At 45.2% G+C, this 26,164-nt stretch overlaps 1 protein-coding gene across 2 annotated transcripts in view; it reads right to left on the reverse strand.

Annotated features, from left to right (window-relative positions):
• Positions 1-286: 286 nt before the first annotated feature.
• Positions 287-26,164, reverse strand: part of RBBP5 (RB binding protein 5, histone lysine methyltransferase complex subunit) — a 51,991-nt gene continuing 26,113 nt past the window's right edge. The window contains exons 10-14 of one of the 2 annotated variants that reach the window (XM_069756208.1): positions 23,782-23,899; positions 20,446-20,515; positions 7,183-7,412; positions 6,478-6,555; positions 287-1,071 (exon numbers count right to left, since the gene is read on the reverse strand). In XM_069756208.1, the coding sequence (XP_069612309.1) occupies positions 1,043-1,071; positions 6,478-6,555; positions 7,183-7,412; positions 20,446-20,515; positions 23,782-23,899 (525 nt within the window). In that variant the 3' untranslated portion in view covers positions 287-1,042. Of the gene's footprint in view, positions 1,072-6,363; positions 6,556-7,182; positions 7,413-20,445; positions 20,516-23,781; positions 23,900-26,164 lie in introns of both variants that reach the window. The other variant, XM_069756207.1, reaches the window with a different exon arrangement.

Raw genomic sequence — 26,164 nt, forward strand, 5'->3', positions numbered from 1 at the left:
TCAGCTCGAGGCTACCTGGATATACAGTATTATTAATCTCTATGATATATGTTTTATATGTGAAATGTTCCAGTCTTGTTCTTTTGATTGCATCCTTATATACGCAAGGTAGCCAGACCTGTGTCATTATACCTCTTTGTAGTCAAAGACAGATTTAGATCCACACGCGAGAAACTCGTCGATTCCTTTTAAAATAAAAAAACGTTCATATGTTTGATACTAAAAATCAGTTATAAACTCTGCAATCACAAAAACTGAAGATCAACTTAATGAACAGAGCTAAATGTAGACAAAAAGAAAAAAAGTTTATTTCCCCAGCAGCTATGGTAAAACTGAAATCCATGGGATCAAAATGTATCTACATAGGAAAATAAAGATGAAAAGTATAGAAAAAAAACGTTACTAGAAGAAGCACAAGGTAAATTACAACATCTTCCTTTCCAGTGCAGTACCAATAATCCTGGCTTTTCTAAAAACAGATACGATGGCATGTATTCTCATTCCTCACACAAAGTGATGGCCAATATGAAAAGTGATACAATTGTTGGAAGGGCAGGAATGTCTCAAATTGTGTAAACTGCCCCAAGTTATCTTCAGTACAATAGGAAATCCTCTGCCATGTAAAAAAAAAAAAAAGAGAAGAGAAAGTTCTTCCCAGTAACACATTGCAGAAAATAGGATTCTGAAGTGCAAGTTCTTGCTTAGGAGATTGGCTCCCTTCCATCTCCATAACAACAGACTACAATCGAACACTTTAATAGTTTGTAGTCTGTTCCTAAAGAGTTAAAAGGAAGCAGCTTTTCACGTCAAAACCTTTTAAAAGTTTTGTACAAGTCCACAAAACTACTGCAAGATTCACAGAAATACGTCTATTTAAAATAATGTATGATAATTGGAGGAACAAAAAGAAAAAAAAAAATAGACGCAATAAGTCCAGATAAAAATATCCTGTGATTTCACTGGATAGGACCATATGAATGAAAAGTCTGTAGAATTCTCCATTATGGTAAGTTGGAAAAGGGTCCAGATCCAAAGTGTCTTCTCACAACAGCTCAGAGATGGCACCTCCACCTAAAAGATAAACCACAAAGAAGTAAAAAGTGACACTTGAAGGAGATGTTCCATTTTTGAACATTAATGGCTATGAAGTCATCAAATGCTAAAATCTAGATTGCTTCTATTTTCATTTGCATCTTGTTTTGATATACAGTGGGGCAAAAAAGTATTTAGTCAGTCAGCAATAGTGCAAGTTCCACCACTTAAAAAGATGAGAGGCGTCTGTAATTTACATCATAGGTAGACCTCAACTATGGGACACAAACTGAGAAAAAAAAAATCCAGAAAATCACATTGTCTGTTTTTTTAACATTTTATTTGCATATTATGGTGGAAAATAAGTATTTGGTCAGAAACAAAATTTCATCTCAATACTTTGTAATATATCCTTTGTTGGCAATGACAGAGGTCAAACGTTTTCTGTAAGTCTTCACAAGGTTGCCACACACTGTTGTTGGTATGTTGGCCCATTCCTCCATGCAGATCTCCTCTAGAGCAGTGATGTTTTTGGCTTTTCGCTTGGCAACACGGACTTTCAACTCCCTCCAAAGGTTTTCTATAGGGTTGAGATCTGGAGACTGGCTAGGCCATTCCAGGACCTTGAAATGCTTCTTACGAAGCCCCTCCTTCGTTGCCCTGGCGGTGTGCTTTGGATCACTGTCATGTTGAAAGACCCAGCCACGTTTCATCTTCAATGCCCTTGCTGATGGAAGGAGGTTTGCACTCAAAATCTCACGATACATGGCCCCATTCATTCTTTCATGTACCCGGATAAGTCGTCCTGGCCCCTTTGCAGAGAAACAGCCCCAAAGCATGATGTTTCCACCACCATGCTTTACAGTAGGTATGGTGTTTGATTGATGCAACTCAGTATTCTTTTTCCTCCAAACACAACAAGTTGTGTTTCTACCAAACAGTTCCAGTTTGGTTTCATCAGACCATAGGCCATTCTCCCAAAACTCCTCTGGATCATCCAAATGCTCTCTAGCAAACTTCAGACGGGCCCGGACATGTACTGGCTTAAGCAGTGGGACACGTCTGGCACTGCAGGATCTGAGTCCATGGTGGCGTAGTGTGTTACTTATGGTAGGCCTTGTTACATTAGTCCCAGCTCTCTGCAGTTCATTCACTAGGTCCCCCCGCGTGGTTCTGGGATTTTTGCTCACCGTTCTTGTGATCATTCTGACCCCACGGGGTGGGATTTTGTGTGGAGCCCCAGATCGAAGGAGATTATCAGTGGTCTTGTATGTCTTCCATTTTCTAATTATTGCTCCCACTGTTTATTTCTTCACTCCAAGCTGGTTGGCTATTGCAGATTCAGTCTTCCCAGCCTGGTGCAGGGCTACAATTTTGTTTCTGGTGTCCTTTGACAGCTCTTTGGTCTTCACCATAGTGGAGTTTGGAGTCAGACTGTTTGAGGGTGTGCACAGGTGTCTTTTTATACTGATAACAAGTTTAAACAGGTGCCATTACTACAGGTAATGAGTGGAGGAAAGAGGAGACTCTTAAAGAAGAAGTTACAGGTCTGTGAGAGCCAGAAATCTTGATTGTTTGTTTCTGACCAAATACTTAATTTTCCACCATAAAATGCAAAAAAAATGATAAAAAAACAGACAATGTGATTTTCTGGATTTTTTTTTCTCAGTTTGTCTCCCATGGTTGAGGTCTACCTATGATGTAAATTACAGATGCTTCTCATCTTTTTAAGTGGTGGAACTTGCACTATTGCTGACTGACTAAATACACTGTATTTTGAGTTAGTTTCTCCAGAAATGCTAGATTTTACACTTGACGACTATGTAACCAATACAAATGAAAAGTGGGACATCGCTTAAAACTAGCAAAGGCATGAGCGGGAGGGATGAAGCGGCAAAGCACAGGAGCCTCTGGATCTCACTAATGCTAAGTTCAGACACATTTATACAGTCCAGTAACACGGCTACAAACTAAATGGTTCTACTGATAAAGGTTTTTCACCAGTTAACCTCTATAATCAGGAGGAGTCTGCTTATTATGAGGCATAGAGGCCAGGGTGGGAAAAAAAAAAGGGTTTTCAGGATTTGTTTTTACATGTAGATGACATTCACAGTTCTAAAACTTGTATTGCGGTAAGGGCCTCAGCCTGTGGACCATTTACATGCGGACCTTCCCTTATTATTAATTCCGCAGGGAGCAAGTCACATATCCTACTGAAAGTAGAGACTACATGGTGGCTCCGTGGTTAGTGAACATGCTTTATTTATATAATAACATCAGATGTTGTATGAATGTTTTCAGTCACAAGACAATCTGTTGCGGGTAATGCAGATAATGAGTAGATCTATAATGGAGATAGCACAAGCTAAGTAGCCATCCATTGCGCTATTACATATTGTTATAAATGAAAAAACTATGCTAAGGCCAAGAGCTTGAGGGACATCATAGAGCTAATGTTAAAATTAGGCCCCATTCACATGTCCAGGTTTCATGTAAGTGGATAGCCCAAAAAACGGAGACAAGTTAGATCTGATTTGCAGATCAAACTTGCCCATTCACGTTTATGAAACAGACAGTACATTAATGCCATCCTATGGTACTAGCTTGCGAACCCTTCATCAGATTTTTGCATACAAGAAAACTGCAGATAAAAACCAAACACAGTGTTCAAGAACTGATGAAATTTTAAAGAGGCATTTACACTGCAAGATAAACTTTAAGGAGAGATGTTAAAATGATCTTGCTGTGAAAACAGGATGCCAATCCACCCAACCCCCCCACCCCCCGATGGACAAAAAGGCTTGTTCATCAGGTGAAATGATCTTTTGTGCAGCACAAAAAACAAGCAAGAGCACCCTAGTGAGTTTAGGCGTCACGGGTTTGCCGCAACAGTATGGAGCCAGAAGACCGCAGTGTCTAATTGCTCCTACTCTGGCGCTGAGAAGAAGCACTTCTCTTTCATTTTAAATGTGTTTATTTCTTCTGGCACAACGGGGTAATCAGCCATGTCGGTAATCCCTGTGCTCACAGCTGAGCTCGGTTAGCTACTCCTTTCCACCATATAATTTGGGCTCTGTTACTAATCCTCATCAGAGCTAGCATTTGCTGCATGGCTAACGGAAGGAGAGGAGTTCATATGAGAAGGAGAGTTGGAGGAGTAATGTGTGACTGTTGCTTGGTTTGTATTTTTCACTTACCGAGTGCCAAGTTTGTTACATTTTATATTGACGGGTTGAACACCTGACTTGGGCACCAACAGCACCACAGACTAAGAGTGCTGTGTTCTTCTAAATCAGTCTTTCTAGTGAAATACTTTCTTCAGCCATGTTCTGTGTCTTCTTACATGGTACTGGGTAACACTTTATATATTAGGGGTTAATGGTCTCTTGGCGCTATCATTTGTGCCTATGACTATTTTCTGATGACTATTTAAGTGATTCTATGAGACCACCTGCATATACTCTTGCGTCTGAGCAACTCTAAGCACTTATACACTTTTTGCCCCCATTTATCTGTTCTTTTATGCACTGTTTTCAATAAAGTTTTCATTTTTTATATGATATTGGACTATTTTGATTGCTTTTTATCCTGTTCTCTTTGGTGTATTACGGTGGGTGGGGGAAGAGCAGACAGAGGGCTGACAAGATAGGGCAAGGGTGGAGGCCCCGGCATCTTCACCTTCAGAAGTATGCCGGGCAATAGGGCAAGCTAGGGCTTCCCCTAGTGTTAGGGACAGGGAAGGAGCTCCTGGTCTCGGGTCACCCGACAGTTGTGTCGTGACATTGGCAACTCAAAAAGGACTTGACATCCAAGGAAGACAACAGTTATAATTGTAGAATCCTGTCCATATAGTGAAGAAAAATCTTTTTACAACATCCATTCAAGTGATGAATGCTCTCAATGAGGTATGTGTTTCAATATCTCCGACTACCATAAAGAAAAGACTTCATGAGAGCAAATACAGGGGGCAAAATCATTAATCAGCCTTAAAAATAGAAAGACCAAATAAGACATTACCAAAAAACATCTAAAAGTAGCCAGCCCAGTTTTGGAAAAGCATTCTTTGGACAGATGAAACAAAGATCAACCTGTACCAGAATGATGGAAGAAGAATAATGAGAAGGCTTGGAATGGCCCATGATCCAAAGCACACCACATCCTCTGTAAAACATGGTGGAGGCAGCAAGGTGAAATGGACATGCATGGCTTCCAATCGCACTGGGTCAATAGTGTTTATTGATGATGTGACTGAAGACTGAAGCAAGCAAATAAGGCAGCACACTGCAGCGCTGAAACATGCAAACATGAAGCACAAAAATTGAATTGCATTACTGCACTAGAAATATGAAAACAATGATAGCGTTTAGCGCATAAAAATGGCCATTTTTATGTGTACCTGGTAGCCACTTTAGGGCATCTCTCTTATACCAGGTCCTACACTTTCCTTTCCTCGCTGAGAATAAATGTCTCCATCTGAATGGGTACCTGCGAAACTTCTTCTTAGACTAAATTTCTCTCTTACTTTGGAGGGGTAATGGACCTGCTGCGATTAAAACACCTGTGGCTAGGAGGCGGAGTGCTCGGTCAGAAGGCTAAAGAATACATTTCAAAAAAGCAGGGGGATCAATTCAGAAGTGTACAGGGCTATACGTTCTGCTCAGATTCAGCCGAATACAGCAAGGTTAATTGGAGGGCACTTCACAGAGCAGATGTCTTTATATATAAAGTCAGTTTTGCATATGCTAGTGTTAATACAGCCAAGGTTGTAAACTCTTAAGACAAGGCCACTCTCCCTTTTGTGCCATTGTAGGATGTCTTGTAATATTTTGCAGAATTCCTGCTCCCTTTCAATATAAAGCCTGCCCATCACAGAAGCTCCTTTTATAAAATTTAGCTAAACCATTACATATTACTACACAATTATCAGAACACAGAGGGGTAATTTCAGTTACTTTCTACAAAGTGGGAGACAACAAGGGTACTTTAGTCTTAAACCAATCATTAGCAGGGGAACTGTATGACCATGTGTTTGATGAAAATTGCTGAAACGTACTGGCTATAGAAGTGTGCCGCTTAATAAAATGAGAAATGTTACCAGATGAGGATATATGGAAATATATAAAAAAAAATATTTGGCACATAAAACCCATGCCTCTTGCTTTCCCTTACAAGCATCCCTCCTGTAGTTAGAGTACTCTATCTGAAGTTAGAAATGGTTCCCACCTGGTGTGAAAGGTTTAAGACGAGTGTTTGCAAGAGGATGTCGGCTGCATGAAGCCAGAGCCACAGGGAGCAGTATTGGGGTTCTGCACCTATTTGTAAAGTGCTTACCTGTCAGCATTTGTGGCAGCTCACTCGGAGCTTTGCCTTTCATTGCTGAATCCAGAGGCATGCCCCTGTCACCCATGAAGGTTTTCGATTTAAATGGTGAATCTCTCTCTTTACCTTTAGCTCCTTTTGGTCGTCCAGATTGCTTCTTCTTGGATTTACTGTCCCCTTTAACTCCCAACAGCGGGTGAACTTCTGCCATCAGATAAATGTGAAGAAATTAGAGATTTGCAAGTGAAACAGACAACTAGACACAGCCATCAGCAACCCGCAAATACGTTCTCATCAACGGAGGTTCCTGGTGAAGGTGTCTTGTCACGTGCCCCTCCATCAGCAGGCATGTTCAGCTCACCGAGAACAAAGGCTTATAAGGGTGCTGCCACTTCTAGGCAATACGTAGCAAAGGATTGAAATGCATAAATTTACACAGTTAAGATGTGCATCACTAACATTAAAGCTTAGATGCTTGCAACTGCAAGGTCAGCAAGGATTATACATACACACACACACAATATACATGAACTATAATTGTAATACATGGCATTAGGGGGGAAAAAAAGGATCTATTTAGCTTTGCTGCATGAAAAATAGCAGTAAAGTCCCCACTTTCCCACCACTGCTTAAAACCAATAAACAAACTTTTACCAAAATCAAGGAAGGTAGAGACTAAAGTCATAATGGGAACGATGTTTAATCAATCTGTAACAAGTTGCAGTGAAAATAAACCATATTCCATGTATTGTATGGCATCCCTCGTCTATGACCATCCAATATTAGAAAGGAGGCTGGGAATCCACACTGATGTATGGACCTCGCACTTACCATCAGTGGGCACTCCTTGTAACTCAACCATTGTGGTCTTTGGTTTCTTCTTTGGGGGCGGTGCAGCATCTGAGGAGGCCTGACGCTTCTTCTCTGTTCCCGTCCCATCCTCAGTCAGTGGCATTTGACCTGCATCTGGAGGGGGTCCATAGGGATTTTCCTCAGGATCTTCTACTTCTGGAGCAATGGGAAGATATAAAAGTGCTTTTGTATCTTCTAATTCTTCATCACTGCAAGAAAAAAAAAAAAAATTTTTTTTTAAAAAAACAGGATTTTTGGTTGCTTACCGTAAAATCTGTTTCTCGGAGCCTTCATTGGGGGACACAGGAACCATGGGTGTATGCTGCTGCCACTAGGAGGCTGACACTATGCAAATAAAAAAGTTAGCTCCTCCTCTGCAGTGTACACCCTACCGACAGGAAGTAGGATATTCAGTTAGTGAGAAAGCAGGAGAAGCAACGTGTAAAAGAGGAAGAATAATAATAATAAACTTTATTTATATAGCGCCAACAAATTCTACGGCGCTCCATGGATTAACAGTTTCAAACACTCGAAGAGTGTTCAAAGAACTCAAACGTATACAGTAAACAGAGCTGTTCAACTTGGAAGGGTGTTGTGTCCCCCAATGAAGGCTCCGAGAAACAGATTTTACGGTAAGCAACCAAAAATCCTGTTTTCTCTATCGCCTTTCATTGGGGGACACAGGAACCATGGGACGTCCCAAAGCAGTCCCTGGGGTGGGAAAAACAGACTTCCATCAGGTCCGAGGACTCACCACTGCCGCCTGCAGGATCCTTCTGCCCAGGCTGGAGTCCGCCGTAGTTCGGCGAAACGTGTGGATGGAAGACCAGGTGCCGCTTGCAAAGCCGTCAGCGATAACCCTGTGACGTACCGCACTGGAAGCGCCGACTGCCCGGGTAGAGTGAGCCTTTATCTCAGGAGGGGGCACTCTTGTTCTTGACCCGGTAAAGCTTCCAAAATTGCCGTTCTGATAGAGCGAGCAATAGTCGCCTTGGAAGTCGGCAGGCATCTACGCCCGCCATCAGGGATGGCGAAAAGAGAATCCATCTTTCGGAAAGCGGCTGTGCTAGCCAGGGAGATCCTCACTGCCCTGACGAGGCCCAGCCTGTTCAACAATCACTCCAGAGGATGAATCGGAGCTGGACAAAAGGAAAGGTATAACGATGTCCTCGTTGAGGTGGAAAGATGAAAACCACCTCGAGAAAGGAAGGAAGGCAGAGGCCTGGGACCACCTTGTCCTGGTTTAAAATCAAGAAAGGAGGTCGGCAAGAAATGGCCGCCAACTCAAAAACGCGGCGGATCAAAAAGATGGACCTGAGAAAGGCCACCTTCCGAGATAGAACTGACAGGGAAAAACTCCCTGAGAGGCTCAAAGGGGGGAACCCCTAAGCACAACCAACCCAACCTTTAAATCTCATGAATCCACAGAGGCCCTGTACGGAGGGACAGCGTGGGCTACTCCTTGAAGGGAGGTCTTAACCTGTGGCTGAGAAGATAACGTCTTCTGAAATGGAAGAAGAGCGCAGGAACCTGGTCCTTTAGGGAACTAAGAGCGAAGCCCGAATCCAGCCCTGCCTGAAGGAAAACCAAATGGAAGGCAGGGAAAAAGGACATAGGTGAAAAGCGGTTGGACTCGCATCAACGAAAGTAAGCCTTCCAGGTACGATAGTAGATCCTGGAAGAAGACAAAGGCTTCCCAGCCTGGATTATAGAGTGACTCATCTGGGCCGAAAGGCCGGACGCTCTTAGAACTGTGGAGTCCACAGCCACGCCGTTAAACTGAGCGACCGATAATTCGGGTGGCAGATCGGACCCTGAGACAGCAGATCGGGTCCGCCTGGAAGACACCAGGGGTGTCCGCGAGAAGATTGGCGATGTCTGCAAACTAAGACCTCCTGGGCCAATCCGGGACGATCAGAATGACCGGCACCCATCCAGCCTTGATCTTTTTCGACAGCTTGGAAAGCAAGGGAAGGCGTGGCAACAGATAGGGGAGCCCGAACTGCGACCGAGGAATGGCCAGAGTGACAACACCACTGTGAGAGGATCACGGGACCCTGGGCCGACCCGAGGGACCTCCTGTTCAATGGGGACGCCATGAGGTCCACCTCTGGAGTCCCCCCTCGAAGAGCAATCCGATAGGAAACCTCCTGAAGTACCATTCCCCTGCCGCGAGGCCCTCGCGGCCGAGGAAGTCGGCGGCCTAAATGTCCACGCCGGGGACATGCACTGCGGAGCTCACCAGGACCGTTGCCTCTGTCCAAAGGAGGATCCTGGAATCTCGGCCGAGGCCAGAGAACGCCGAGTCCACCCCTGGTGGTAGACATATGCCACTGCTGTGTCATTGTCTGTCTGGATTCGAATTGGCAGGCTGCTGAGAATCCTTACCCAGTGAAGGAAAGACAGAAAGATGATCCGGGACTCGAGGACATTGATCGGCAAAGGTGGCTCCTGCACCGACCAACAACCCTGAAAGAACAGGAGACAAAGCCCCGCGCCTCCGCGAGCGGACTGGCGTCCGTCGTCACCACCTGCCAGGGAACTGGAAGGAAGGATATGCTGTGAAGGATCTACTCTGGGATAAGAGAAGTGACCTCGGCCACCAGTCGAGGAACCATTTGACCTGGGAGAAAGCCGGATCGGACGATGCAGGGAGAAGACAGACCTGTCCCCTGCGATAAAATAGCCTGCTGAAGAAGTCTTGAAAGAAACGGGCGAAGGAAAAATTGCTTCCGATGTTGCAACCAAACCTCCTTAGGGCCTTTAAGGCCCATCGGAAAGGAGGGGAGCCAAGACGGAACTTCTTCCTGTTGACGAGCCACCCGCAACGGTTAGAATGTCGGGAAAGATGGATAGACTTTCGGGAGCCTGAAACCGAAATTCCTGAGCCTCCATGAAAGTGATTACTGAACGAGGGAATATCATCCTGAAGTGTCTCCGACTAAACTTCCTGTACAGCAAATGGAGATCCGGACTGGGACGAACCTTGCTGTCCTCAGTCAGTACAGAAAGATTCGAAGAGAAGCCTGTGAACCGATGAACCGTTCCTGTTCTGGGACGGGAACGTTTACCCCAGATTTAAGGAGGGAAACAATGGCTGTAATGAAACCCGGGACTAGAGCGGGGTCTCTTGGAGGTTGGGATTTGAAGAAAACGATCCCAGGACCGTGAAATGAAGATTTTGTATCTAGAGCAGGGGTCCCCAACTCCAGTCCTCAAGGCCCACCAACATGTCATGTTTTCAGGATTTCCTTAGTTTTGCCAAGGTAATAATTGCACCACCTGTGCAATGCAAAGGAAATCCTGAAAACATGACCTGTTGGTGGGCCTTGAGGACTGGAGTTGGGGACCTCTGATCTAGAGGATACAAGTGCCCTGGCCCATGCGCCCTCTACTGAGGAGACCCAGACGTCCCTGAGGAACAGGAGACGGTTGCCCAGTCTGAGAAACGGGCTGGGGTCTAGTCGTGGGTCATGCCTAGGTGGAACTTCCAGTCCTGGACCTGGAGAATCCACCTTAGGAGTAGCAGGCACGCCAGGAAAGAGTGAGTCTAAGAATACCTTCTTCTATTTAACGTGCCAGTGGCCTCTGCTGTTGCGAAGAGGAATCTGATGCCGCAAAACTACGAAAAAGGTAAAAAAGACCGAAGTAGCCGCCTAAGGGGAAGTAGGCGAGGTCTGGAGAAGGGGACTGGTGCCGCCAGTGTCGTCCTTAATAAATTTGGTCCAGCTTGGAACCGAAAGGACGTGAACCCTGAAAAGGCAGGCTCGTAAGGGACTTCTTTGATGACTCTTGAGCCAAACAGTGCGACAGCTGGCAACAACATTACTGGGCGCCTGTGCTGCAGAAGACGCGACGTCCAGGGAACAAATTATTCCCCGGCGTGAGAAATCTGGGAGGCAAGTTCCGCCAGCCGACCTGATGGAGCTCCAGCTTCAATGCCCCAACGGAGTTGTTTAGCCCCTCGGATACAGACTTCGAAACCCAAGTGGAAGCCAAAGCTGGGCATTGGGATGATGCGGCAGTTTTGAAAGCCGACTTCACGAAGGATTCCATGATCCTATCGATGGAATCTTTCAGAGCCGCCCACCGGACAGCGTAAGGACTAAGTTGGTGGCAAGTTTAGCAGCCGACGGATCCACAGGGGGAGAGGTCGTTCTCTAACGCCTCTCATTCCGGTTGGCAATGAGATCCGGAGGAAAGAGATATGAGAATCTTTGAGAACGTCTGGTCGAATTCGCTCTTTCTCTGGACAGAAGCTCCTTGAATTCAGGATGAGGAGCAAATACCTTGGGAGGTAGCTTAGACCGTCTAAACGAAACCGCCTGATCTGCGGGTTTCGTAGAGGAATCTTTGATGCCACAGGTCTGATTGGTCGCTCCAATGAGGCTTTGAACCATATCCCTCATGTTAGCGATTTGGTTCGAATCCGGCCCCAAATTATCCTCCGAAGGCGTATCAGAGAAAGCGTCGCCTGACTCAGGGGAGGAGGATCGGGAGGACGCCGACTGCAGAGGAGGACCGAGTGTCGAGATGGAGCGAGAAGAGGACTCAGACTGGCATTCCTGTCTGGACCTTTTGCAGCTAGCCTTGGAGGGCAGAGGGGAGTGTCAGTCTGCAGAGCAGAGCTACTCACGGTAGACGAAAAGCGGGATCCGGAGGACGCTGTTCGGCTTGATAGGATGGGCCTCCGGTAAGACGTCGTCTTTTAGGCAGGAGGGTGATATGGGCTCCTGCCGCAAATTGGACCGATCTGCGGATGTGACCGCGGTATGAGCTCCTGAGATGTGGCGACGGATGTCTGTCATGGAGGAGAGGTGCATGTAAAGGAGTCCCAAGATGGCGCCAGTGGGCGGAGAGAAGGCGGGTCGCAGTGAAAATGTCTCTCCCGCCCGATGAGAGAAGAAAGGGGGCGGAGTCAGGCACCGGAAGTAGGCCCAGGCAGAAGCCGGGGCCTAAATTAGCGATCGGTGACCGGCATGGAAGGGCCGCAGCGGTGAACAGTGCGCCGCAGAAAGCGATAGGTGAGCGGCCACCTACAGCGGCGGGAGAAGCGCAGCCGCCGGTCCAAAGCGGTGAGGCGGTCTGGCAAGCCGCCACGCTGAGGGAGGATGCGCGGCGCTGTAAGCGGCTAGAGGGACACAGCTGCAGGGGGCCCGATTAGCGATGCGGCGGCCGCGCTGAAAAGAAATGAACGGCCGCATACAGCGGCCGGAGCAGGGAAGCCGCAGAGGGCCGAAGCGATGCGGCGGCTGGTAAGCCGCCACGCTGAGGGAGGATGCGCGGCGCTGTAAGCGGCCAGAGGGACACAGCTGCAGGGGGCCCGATTAGCGATGCGGCGGCCGCGCTGAAAAGAAATGAACGGCCGCATACAGCGGCCGGAGCAGGGGAGCCACTGAGGGCCGCGCTGAAGCTGGGGCTGGGAAGCCTGCAGGACCCGAGGCGGAAATGTCCCCCCCTGAGCACGGCCATGCAGATAGCGTGCCCGGACAAGAAGCGGCGCGGTGTTCCGTAAAGGCAGCCGCGCCAGAACAGGGAGGCCGCATCCACGGAAGTGGCGCGGCTGAAAAGAGATGCGATTCGCATCAGAAAACCCCTTAAATAGGAACCCCCTTTTTAGGATCCAGGGAAGCCACAGGGTGGGGAGGGAAAATACTCACCTAAACATCCCCCGCCGGTACTAACCTGGAAGGAATGAGACGTCCACGGAGCTGATGGACGTCCTCGTCTCCTCCGACCGACAGGCTCTGGTGGGCGAGTGGGTGGGGGACGGAGCCAGGACCGGACTTCTAAGCACGCTTGTGTGCTAGGATCTTGGTCCTGGTGAGGGATCTATGAGGATACGGGGTGGCAGTACACACCGTACTCATAGTCCGCATAGTGGGACTACAGGTGTGACTGTTCACCCTGTATCCCTCCGGAAAAACCTGAAAGGAAACGACGCACATTGAGGTAGATAAGGGTCTAATGAAAGACCCGTGTCCACCTCCTACTGACACGAAGCTAAACTGAATATCCTACTTCCTGTCGGTAGGGTGTACACTGCAGAGGAGGAGCTAACTTTTTTATTTGCATAGTGTCAGCCTCCTAGTGGCAGCAGCATACACCCATGGTTCCTGTGTCCCCCAATGAAAGGCGATAGAGAAAATATTTTTAACATTACTTTATTGCGTCTGAAGGTATAAAATAATTGGGCATATTTATCACAGCAATTTTACCAGCTACCCAGCATAATTGCATTGAACAATATGTCCAAGACAAGATAAACTTAAAAGGAGTGAACCTCTTTCAGAAAACTTTTGGGAATAAGCTTCGGTAAAAAAAAATAAAAATATATATATATATTATATATATATTATTATATATACAGTGAAGGAAATAATTATTTGATCCCTACCCGATTTTGTATGTTTGCCAACTGACAAAGACATGAACAGTCTAAAATTTTAAGGGTAGGTTAATTTTAACATTCAGAGATAGAAAAATAAAAAATAAAATCCAGAAAAATCACATTGTATAAATTTTATACATTTGCATTTTGCACTGAGAAATATTATTTGATCCCTGTGGCCAAACCCTTGTTGGTAAGCACAGCAGTCAGATGTTTTTTGCAGTTGATGAGGTTTGCGCACATGTCAGGAGGAATTTTGGTCCACTCATCTTTGCATATCATCTCTAAATCATTAAGATTTGAGGCTGTCGCTTGGCAACTTGGAGCTTTAACTGCCTCCATAAGTTTTCTATGGGATTACGGTCTGGAGACTAGCTAGGCCACTCCATGACCTTAATGTGCTTCTTTTTGAGCCACTCTTTTGTTGCCTTGGCTGTATGTTTTGGGTCACTGTCTTGCTGTACGACCCAGCCACGACCCATTTTTAATGTCCTGGCGGAGGAAAGGAGGTTGTCACTCAGGATTTTATGGTACATGGCTCCATCCATTCTCCCATTGATGCGGTGAAGTAGTCCTGTGCCTTTAGCAGAGAAACACCCCCAAAACATAAGGTTTCAACCTCCATGCTTGACAGTGGGGATGGTGTTCTTTGGGTCATAGGCAGCATTTTTCTTCCTCCAAACATGGCAAGTTGAGTTAATGCCAAAGATCTCAATTATTGTCTCATCTTGACCACAGCACTTTCTCCCAATCACTCACAGAATCATCCAAGTGTTCACTGGCAAACTTCAGAGGGGCCTGCACATGTGCCTTCTTGAGCAGGGGGACCTTGCGGGCACTGCAGGAATTTAAACCTTTACGGCAATGGTTTTCTTGGTGAATGTGGTCGCAGCTGCCTTGAGATCATTAACAAGTTTTAAAAATTACAAATAGGAAAATGGGCAGATGAAAAAGTTTGGGCACCCTGCATGGTTTGTACCCAGTAGCACCACATTTTGAAAAGTATCATAGCTCGTAAATGCTTTTTGCCGCCAGCCAAGAGTCTTTCAATTATTGTATGAGGGATTTTCATCTATTCTTCCTTGGAAAATGTTCCCCGTTCTGTGAAATTCCTGGGTCGTCTTGCATGCATTGATATTTTGAGGGCAAGCCACAGATTGATGAGGTTCAGATCAGAGGACTGCGAGGGCCATTGTAAAACCTTCAGCTTGTGCCTTTTGAGGTAGTCTTTTGTGGATTTTGACTTGGGTTTAGGATCATTATCCATTTGTAGAAGCCATCCAGCCTTTTCAACTTCAGCTTTTTTTTTACAGATGGTGCTATGTTTACATCAAGAATTTGTTGAAATTTTATTGAATTTATTCTTCCCTCTACCCATGACATATTGCCTGTGCCATTGGCTTCAACACAGCCCCAATGCATAATTGATCCACCCCCATGCTTAATAGTTGGCGGGATGTTCTTTTCCTGAAATTCTGTGCACTTTTTTCTCTCCACACATACCTTTGATCATTGTGGCCAAAGAGTTCCATTTTAATCACATTGATCTTCATGATTTGTTTCCAAAATGCATGAGTTTATCACAGTGATCAAAATGAACCAATAGGAAAAATTTCCTATTGCTGTTGCCGAGTGCAGGCTGGCAGATCTCGGCAGGTGCACTGAGCATGCACCAGCCATTTTCTTCCGAGAAGAACACGCCAGCGGCCAAGGGACAGACCTGGGAAATCCAGGAGGGTCCAGGGACACCATAAGTACTGGGAGGGCTCAGGGGACCCCATTTCTCTCTCCTCTAATGTGATCTAGCACATCAGAGGTGAGAGAAATTAAATTGGAAATCTGACTTTTTTTGTGATCGCAACACTGGGGTCGGTAAAAATTGACCCGAATTATGTTCTCCGGGGTCTCAGCTAATCCCAGTAGCCGAGACACGAGAGAATTTCTGACACAGAGGTGTTAAAAAGTAGCACTGAGGCATAAATACCCTTAACTGCCGCCGTTAGTAGGCGTATTGACAGTGATTAAGGGGTTAATGCAATGTCTAAGCTTGAACTAGCTCAAACACAGAGACTCTCAGGAACCTTCTTGGGGCTAGCTCCTTGCTGTGCATTGTTGCCAGGGTAACCTATTGTAGAGGCGACATGAGCAGTTTGATTCATCAGGCGCGCTCTGCATGCAGCAGAGCCCTGGGACCGGAAGTGGTCATGGATCGGCGTCACCGGAGGGCTGGCTGCTGCTGGTGGCGTGCTGTCCAGGTCAGGCATGCGCAGTGACGAGTTGGGACGCTGTTGGGGATCAGGTGGAGGAGCCTTCGGCTTTGTTTGCGCTTCAGAGCGGACATGCGCAGCTGATGGCCCTGGACGCTACAGGAAATGGAAAGGAGGGGACTCCTGTATGATGGAGTTGGCGGGGATTACAAAAGCAGGTATTTGTCTTTGGGCAGATTGCTTACCATCAGATATGACACATATCATCTCTGCATCAGGCCTCCTGATGAGCCCGGATGGGCAAAACGCGTAGAGGCGCTAAATAATAAGGGCGTATGGGGAGCCACCGCTGACACATCGGGAGAGGAGTATCTATGTATCCCATATATTATGGTGTCTATGCAAGGTGTTTATGGTATTAGTACCGGATCGGTTTTTGCAGGGGATATAAACTAATGACGCATCTAACTAGTCAAATTTATCCTGTACTGCATATAATGACATCTATCTAGTCAAATATAAATATTATCATATACTGCATTTATCTGTGTGTAACGTATAGGTGATCTTGTGACCCTTGCTTTACCATAGGAGATATCTATAAGAGTGATATATAGATCATTCAGGCTGGTACATAAGTGATCTCCTAGAGTGCGGTATCATCTGGTGTCCCAATTAATACCTGCCATGTGTTCATACATTGTTTTTAATATTGGGGACCTAGCTTTTCCCTAGCACAGGCAGTCCTCTGTTTAGTGTTAGAGGATCCTCTAGCTTGTGGGTAGAGGCTCTCACTAGCGTCGGTAGGGTTTATCAGGGCCACTAGGGTCAGCCATCGTGGAGCGGGGGCGCCACAACGTTCCCCCCTAGGGTGCCAACCTCCGCAGTCAGGCAGGGGCGAATATAGATGCTTGAGCTAGGGCTGTCTAGTTTTTTTTCCCTTTAGATTTTGGTTGTTTTCGTCTGAGCACTTTTTGTTGCGTTTGTTTTTGTTGGGTTACAGCAGTTTGCCTTGGTTTTAAACAATAAAGTATTTTTTAATGTTAGGGCATTTAAAATATGATTTATACTAGAATGGAGGTGAGTAACGTTTGGACGCCTCCCATAAGAGGACACACCAATTGGTCTTAGCAAATTATACAAATTTAGGAATAAACCTGGGAAGATGCTTGCTAAGGCTTTAAAATCCAAACGGATTCAAAATCACATCCCTTGTAAAAAGGGCCCTCGTGATACTTTAGTAGACACCACCCCAGATATTGCTGACATTTTCAGATCCTATTACTCTAAACTATATAACCTCCTGACTCCGGTAGGAAAATTCCCTTCAATACCCTCCCCTTTTAAAAAGTTGAGCCCTAACATAACTGACCTGGAAGCCCCGTTCTCTCAGATAGACATTCTAGAAATAATAGGTAGTCTCCCAAATAAAAAAAAGCCTGAGCCCTGATGGCCTTACAATTGTATAAAACCTTTGATGAAGAATTATCTCCCATAATACTAAATACTTTCAATTCGATTTCTGACTCTTCCCCTTTCCCCAGACAGTCCACTATTGCTCATATAGCAGTTATACCCAAACCTCGTTAAGACCAACACTCTTGTAAGAGTTTTCGCTAAAACTTTATGCCAAAATACTCTCTAACAGACTAACCCTCATTTAGCCACTTTGATCCACCCAGATCAGGTTGCTTTGGTCTCTGGAAGAGAGACACAGGACAATACTTAAAAAACATGGATATTATTGATTATGCTAATATTCAAAAAAATCCCCCTTATAATCTTATCACTTGATGCCGAGAAGGCCTTTAACACTATTTCCGGGTCTTCCCTTTCTCAAATCTCTAAAAACACATTGGATTGAGCCGCCTTTCATAAATTCTTGCCCTATGCAATTCCCCTTCTGCTAGACTAAAAATTAATGACTCACTCCCAGAACTCTTTACTATAAAGAATGGGACTAGAGAGGGGTGCCCTTCATCCCTTCTCTTGTACATAATAATGGAACATCTTATGCAGGCGATACGCTCTAACCCAGACATACGGGAATTAGAATTGGGTGACAGGAATATAAATGTTCAGCATTAGCTGATGTTGTGTCGATTTACATCACAACTCTCCAGCCGGGTGTAATAATCCAGTAGAAAAAAATCTTTATTCAGCCATGGTAAAGCGACGTTTCGACCACAAATCTGTCTTTTTCAAGCATGCACTGGATTATTACACCCGGCTGGAGCGCTGTTCTTCTGACTTGGAGTATATACACATTACCCAGGAGGGTTCCCTGGACATGGAACGGGCGCCCTAATACCGTATTTTTCGGACTATAAGACGCACCGGACCATAAGACGTACCCCAAATTTGGGGTGAAAATTGCAGAAAAAAAGATTTTTTATAACATGGGGGTCCGTCTTATTGTCCGAATTTACAGTATCTTATGGCGGTGACAGAGCAGGGTCACAGGAGGCAAGGTGTCGGCAGAGGTGGGGTGATGCTGGGATGAGAAGGTGCTGGGATGAGACGGTGCTGGGATCAGGAGGTGCTGGGATCAGGAGGTGCAGTGAGAGGTATGGCGTGAGAGGGGTCCCTGGCGTGCCATGCAGGCTTACCTAGGTGGCAGAGGTGCGGTGGCAGAGGAGGCGCAGTAAGCGGGGTCCCTTTCCCCGGTATGGTGATGCAGCAGGCCCGGTATGCAGCAGAGCCGGGTGAATCCTCTTGTTATCGGTGGGCGCGGCCATCTTCCTGAGGCCGCGCGTGTGCAGATGAAGCGCTCTGCTCCCGGGGCTTCAGGAAAATGGGCGCGGGAGGCCGCGCGTGCGCAGATGGAGATCGCGGCGGCCATTTTCCTGAAGCCCCGGGAAGCAGAGCGCTCCATCTGCGCACGCGCGGCCTCCGGAAAATGGCCGCCACCACCGATAACAAGAGGATTCACCCGGCTCTGCACCGGGCCTGCTGCATCACCATACCGGGGAAAGGGACCCCGCTTACTGCGCCTCCTCTGCCGCCACACCCCCGCAACCGCACCTCTGCCACCGGACCTCTGCCACCGGACCTCTGCCACCGGACCTCTGCCACCTAGGTAAGCCTGCATTGCGACTATTAGACGCACCCCCCATTTTCCCCCCTTTTTTGGGGGGGAAAAAGTGCGTCTTTTAGTCCGAAAAATACGGTAAGTGAGTGCTGTCAGACACTTTTTTTTTTTACTGTATATGATTTACATCACAAATCCACACATTTTGTTACCTTCCCTGATGCCAGAGTTGGAGAGTTTTGGGAACTGGTCAAATTTTAAAATAAATGTTGACAAATCGGAAGCCCTTGGCGTCTCCTTACCCCAGCAGTTGGTAGATACTTTATGAGCTAACTACTCCTTAAAACGGCTTTCAAACTGCTCTATTAGCTATCTGGGCACTCATATTCTCTCAGACCTCGAAAAGCTGTTTGCACTTATTTTCTTCCCGTTTTTATCCAAGCTAGAGGAGAACCTCAGTTCCAAGAACAGAGCCCGATTTTCCTAGTTTGGAAGGATTAATCTCCTTAAAATTACTATAATGCCAAAATTACTATATTTACTACAAACTATCCCATTACAATTACCTTCTTCGTTTTTTATCAAAATCAGAAATAATTTTAACAACCTTGTATTGGCCACCAACCGTCTCAGGATTAAGGGAAGTGTATTGTCTCGTTGAAAGGAAGCTGGTGAGGTGGGATTACCAGATTGTGAATGCTAGGATATCAGATCTCCTATACTACTCTGACTCAAAAATTTGGGTTCGTATTGCCAAGACATCTGTTCGGCCTCGGTTTCCACTCTCCCCTGGACATGGTCATCTCTTTCACAAAATAAAATCCCTGTTTCTTTTAGTGTTACCGTATTTATCAGACTGTAAGATGCACTTTTTCCTCCAAAAATCTAGAGGAAAATGGGAGGTGCATCTTATAGCCCGAATGTACTGGCCCTGGCTGCGGTGGTGAGGTGGGGGAGCAGCAATCGGCGGAGCTGTGGGTCAGAGGCAACAGCCAGCTGCTGCTACTAAAGCCTGTGCACGCTACTAAAGAGAAATGAATATTCACTGCATTCCATGCCCATGGGGTGGTGGAGGGCAATGAATATTGATTTCTCTTTAGCATCCTGGTATGATTGTCCCCCACCAGAAAACATTAAAAAAAAAAAAAAAAAAAAATTTACACTTACCCTCGCAGCGTTCTGCTCCGTTGCCAGCAGCTGATTTATGCTTGTAAGCAGCACATGGAAGCACACGTGTGTGTGTGAAAAAACTGACATGTGCACACCATCATTGAATACAATGTGTGTGCAGACCGCATATGGACGAAGGGAGATGAATTCTTATGCACAGTGAATTATTCAGTTATTTTGTCCCATTTGTTGTTTGCTTCACAATAAAAAGAAAACCAAATGTTCAGATGTAGGCAAGTTCTGTACCTGAACTGATGCATTTTCTCCCCCCTCCCCCCCCCAAAAAAAAATATAATAAAAATGAAACTGCAGGTTGTGAGGTAGCACAGCATGAAAAAAGTCAAGGGGTGAATACTTTTGCAAGCCACCGTATATACATATATACACACACGCATACTCATACGTATGCTTATTCACATGCATCTCTACAAACAGTGATGTACCTGCTGCAGAAAGCTGCAATGCGGTCTACGCTAGTCACATCCACTTCTTCATCTTCAGCTGCATCTCCACCTGGATATTAGGAAGTGGATATTAACACAATTTGGAATCATGCGACTTTTCACACATTTTTACTATGACATTTACCATACATACGAGTATAGCTATTTCTGTAACCTTTTAAGATGAAGCTATTTTTTTGGATCTTGAGAACACAGCAATTATTTATATTTTTTATCACTTTGTGTCATACCTCCTGTAGGTGAATGAAAACTTTTTTTTTATTTATTTATTTGGGAATAGTTTATTCTTCACTGCCCACTGCCATCATTTTGGGGTAAATGTAATGTACTGAAAATATTCTCTTAAAAAAAAAAAGTGGCAATACCGATTATGCATACTTTTCTTATATTGTATCATTTTTAATTTTTTTTTCACAAAATTTCATAAAGGCAAAAATCAGGTTGAGGTTGATGGTAGACATGGGAGGCATTCATAGCCCCAACCACGGGTGCCTTGTCCCAACTTGTGATGACATTTCAGGGGCTTAATAGAGAGGATAACCCTTCCATTGCCATCCATTTGGATGCCGCAGTTATGAATGAATGTGAGATTAGAAAAAGGTCTAGAATCTAAGCCATCTTCGGATACACGGTGTTGCATTAGTTTTCTATGAATTGCACCCTCATGCCAGTTTGTAGCCATATGAGGGGTTGTTTTCATTGGGAATAGTTATATTTAAAAAATAAGTAACTAAATAACTGGGGTCAAAGTACTGTAATCTTTGATCCTGGGCGTTGTAGCAAGAGCTATGCTGTTGATTACTGCAAGCACCCTGCCATGGACCCTGTGCCATCTTTTAGACATACTATGACATCCTTTCTGGGACGTAAATGGTACCTCCATTAAATCTAAGTGGTTAACTCATGCCCTTCAAACATTTTCAGGGAACTATGAAGACTTCAAGTGATCAAGACCAAAAACAAAAAGGAGGCAGGATTTTGGGCTCAGACTATGCTCAGTATGCTGCTCTTCAGCTCTGTCAGCACCCTGCATGCAGTATACACATGATACTGAGATCAGCTCCATTTTACCAGCTTCCTTTAACATAAAAAAAAAAAAAAAGGCCCTAAATAATGTAAAATCTCTTACTCGCTGAATATGCTAAAATACCTGGATTTCCACTCAGTGGCTCTATACTAGGTGAATAGATGAGCTTCCTCCACCTCGTGGGTAATACGCTCTTCCCAAACTAAAGGCAACTCAGTTTAGTGCCAAGAACATTTAGGAGTGCAATCCAAAAAACAGCAAACATTTTATTACAAAAATAGCCAGAAATCAATGACCTAAACCCAGGGACGGGAGGATGAAAAAAACAACAACAAAAAAACAAAAAAAACAAACAAAAACAAAAAACTGAGTACCGACAACTAGAACTGACCATGGGACAGAAGAAACAGGAATAGGGTGGGAGAGTACTTATTTTACTTGTTAAATAGGGCCACAAGACATTCCAAGGCATTCCCAATGGGTAGGAAAATATAATAGCAAACATGTGGACCACCTGGCTGACAGTGACCTGAACCACTTTACATCCCAAGCTGGCAGAAGCCAAAAAGCGAATTACATAGAATCTGACTAAGGTGTAGCAGCCTTGGAGACCTGAGAAACAAAACCCTGATTGCCTGGGCTTCCAGTAGCCCCCCTTAGGCACTTTGAAAATGAGAGGTTAACTGAAAGGGCAGAGATCTGTCCTTGGCCTTGCAAGCTACCACAATAGCTAACCTAATATACAATACGTGGCCTGTGGGGGATCACAAAAAGATAGAAAGACGGAGTAGAAAGCACAGACCACCTTTGAAATGAAGGATGGCATGGGACGCAAAACATTGTCCTGATAGAAATTAAAGAAGGGAGCCCTTCGAGAAAGGGCAATGAGCTCAGACACCCTGCGAATGGAAGGGATAGCCACCAGAAATGCCACCTTCCATGAAAGGAACAATGTGTAAATGCTGCGGAGAGACTCGAAAAGGTCCCTGAAGAGCAGACAAAACAATAGTGAGGTCCCAAGAAATGACTGTAAGGAGGAGCTCAATGAGCCACGCCCTGAAGGAATGTAAAGCCGGCATATGCTGACTGAGTATGGAAGGAGCAGAAATCTGTACCTTCAGAGACGTGAGGCTAAAGTCTACGTCCAGATCAGACTAAAGGAAAGAACGAACCCTAGAAATGGAGAAAGCAATGGGATGGAAGTCCCTTTGTTCACAGCAGCAAAAGTAGAGCCTTTGGCAACTGTGGTAAATGGCTATGGAAGAGTGCATCTTACGAACCACTAGTATGGTGGAGAAGGATGGCCCAGGGGGAATACAGCAGAGGGAAATTCCTTGGAGACAATCCTAACTCAAGCTTGAAGGAATGGGTAAGAGGGAGAACATGGATGGTGTAATTACGGAATTATGCTCACATGTCAAAGTCAAACACCCGCAGTCTCACCCCCTCTGTTGCCTCGGACTGTGGGGACACCAGTACATCACTGTGGCATCAGTAGTTGCAGCAAAATGGCATCCAGAGAATTGCACTACTGGGAAGTACACAGTGCATCCTCCCTGGGAGGGTTATGCTAAGGTGGGGGCGAAACTCACACCACGGTGAAAATAACCCCCCAAAAAATAAGGAAATGAAGAAGAAAAAAAAAAAAAAAAAAAAAAGTGCAGCAGACAGGATACAGGCTGCGTATGCCTCCTACAAACAGTGGGATAAAAAAGGAGCTGCCTACTGTCTGAGGAGAGGGTCTAGCCCACGATTAACATGCCCTGACGGCAGGAGCAAATCCTTTTTAGCCAGACAGTGGAGATGCTTTTTCAGATATCATTTTCAAACACTAGACCATGAGTTCTTAAACATAACAGACTACACACATGTATTCATTTACATTCCTAAATAAAGGAACCTTGGGATGAGCACTGGATACATCTTTTCTACTTTCTCTGGGATCAGCGGCCTCCTCCATTTCGTGCACCACCTAGCTCATAAGACCGCTGAATCGTGACAGCATGCACGTGACTCTCCAGTAAGTGTGGTCATGTGATCACAGGTAGGCGATTTGCATACTTGAGGTCACATGATGACAAGACGCGCTTGGCTTCTCTCAAATAGAAGAGATTTGACAAAAGCCAGAAGAGTCTAGTTGGCCTACATGCAATCACGTGACCAACTGCTTGCATCGGGAAATCAGGATAGCATGTGATGAGCACGCTGTCACATGGAGTGGCTGCTGGCGTTTGTCCCAAACCTAGACAACCCCTTTAAATTAATGTACAGTCAGTGTCACCCATTACCAGTTTGTTCAGGTTCACTCTTATCTTCATCTTCAATATCAAACTCGGATTCCCGTTCCTCATACTCCACATTCTCATCTAACTCCTTGAAGTCTGGAGCAAAAGCGCTCCAGTTCTCCTATAGAAAAAAAAACAGCAGGAAAATAAAGATCAAGAAACTGCTGAAGTATATGTGTGCTGAGCACATCTGCCTGCACAATCATCACCTAGCCGAAAATGCAGAGAACCAATGCCATTTTACAAACAGCACCCCTCAACGTATTCAAAAGTGTTATCACATAGATTATTAACCATTCGGGTGCTTTTCAGAAATTAATACAGAGTGGCATAAAAGGAAGGATAAATGTTATTTTTCCCACCTACATGTTGCCAACTTCTGAACAGGCCACTGCAGACTCTAAGGCTGTTATCTGTTTGTGAACTGCCATGGCAAACATCAGGACCACATAATCATGATCTCGGGGTGACGATCGGGTTAAAGAGGGAGACACCACACTGTTAACCATTTACATGCCGTAGTCACTATTGACAGCAGAATCTAAGGGTTAAAAAGCCATGGTTGGTGCCAACACCAATCAAGGCTGATAAACAGCAAGGTGTCAGCTATAGTGGACAGTGGACAGCTGGATTTTCACCAGTCAGGACAATGCTAGTATCCGATACGTGAGGTCAATAAAAAGATGTATTGGTGGTCACTAAGGGGTTACAGTCACACCACGGTTTTCTTCATGTGACAGTTCAGCCATGAGTTAAACTGAAACATTGTGTTATAAAATGCTGGGCAATTTTCTAAGGCTTTGTTCACATTTTGTCATGTTGGAGGTACACAATTAAAGTATTCCTTGATGAATACTATGAACATTGTATATATCTACTGCACCAAAACTGAGGGGGAAGAAAAAGTAAAAATATTACAACAACAGAGGTCATTGGGATAATAGGGCCTATACCCTTGTTCAGCCACAAGCCCCATAAACAGCCAGGGACCGGAAAGGCTACAATGATATATGCTCAGAAGGTTTGTTACACTGTATGACTATAGGTGAGATAACCACAACAGCTAAGGCCTCTTTCACACTTCCGTCATCTGGCGGCCGCCACAATCCGTCGGTGCGACGTATCGATGGATGCGTCAAAAATAGTGTAAAACTGATGTAACGGATCCAGTTTTTCGACAGATCCGCTAGACGGTTCCATCGAAAAACTGGATCCGTTACATCCATCTTATCTGGGTTTTTTTCATCCTTTTTTTGACGGATCCGTTTTCCATACCTCCAAGTGGGAGGCTCCCAAATGTGATTGGCTACTGGAAAATAATGGAAACCTATATATTGAGTGTTTTAGCACCCCATCTTTGAGAGGGTTTAGAGCAAGTGGCAGAAATGGAAGGAGTTCTAGCAAATATTGTCACCATCTATGCATCTAGCCATCAGGCAGGCTGCTGGCAGGCTTCTTGCTTGTATACTTCTTGCTGGCACATTGAGGAATGAAGCCACATGGCAGGTTTATATAAATTTGGGGCTGTCTGGCCAATTGGCTACTAAATACTGATTTTGGAGCAAGCTCAGTGTAAAAAAAAAAAAAAAAAAAAAAAAAAAAAAAACACGGAATCCAGCACTGGATTTCGCCATACGACGTGCTACGACGGATCATGCATCCATAGGCTTCCATTATAGCCAATGACATATGCCGTAGGATCCGTCATGGCACATTTTTACGACGCAGACAAAAAAAAGTTTCATTGTACATTTTTTCCAGACGACGTGTCTCCAAAGTCCAACGGATCCAGTGCACGACGGACGAAACGTGTGGCAATGCGTCGCCAATACAAGTCCATGAGAAGAAAAAAAAAACGCACCCTGCAGGCAAATTCGCACGATACTTTTTTTTTTTCTTCCACAAAACGAAGTATTATGATGGAAAATGAAAGACGGAAGTGTGAAAGAGGCCTAAGAAGTCTCCTCTGTCCTGCACACCACACGGTTATATCTCTGATATACATTAGCTTCAGAGCACAATACAACAGTGAGATCTTACAGAAAATACTTTGGGCAGAAGGGTTAATTTAAATAATATATTTAATGGGGTTTTCCAGGTTGATCATGAAAGTCGGCAGCTATTCTATGTGACTGCAGATTGGTGAACACTATTGGGGAGACTGAGCAGTCATGTGACCACGAGCATGTGATATGCATACTCCCGGCCACATTATGACTACATGCGCCTCCGTTCACTAGTACTTGTAGTCACATGTTGCTCGGTCTGCACTGGAGAACCTTCACAGTGCGTGCTGCGCGCAGTGTGAGGATTTACAAGTCTGCAGTCAGATCGACCATAAGTTTGTGACCAACCTGGAAAACCCCTTTAAACAGTTGTCAACCTT

The sequence above is a fragment of the Ranitomeya imitator genome, chromosome 3 (genome assembly GCF_032444005.1).
Source record: "Ranitomeya imitator isolate aRanImi1 chromosome 3, aRanImi1.pri, whole genome shotgun sequence".
NCBI lineage: Eukaryota > Metazoa > Chordata > Amphibia > Anura > Dendrobatidae > Ranitomeya > Ranitomeya imitator.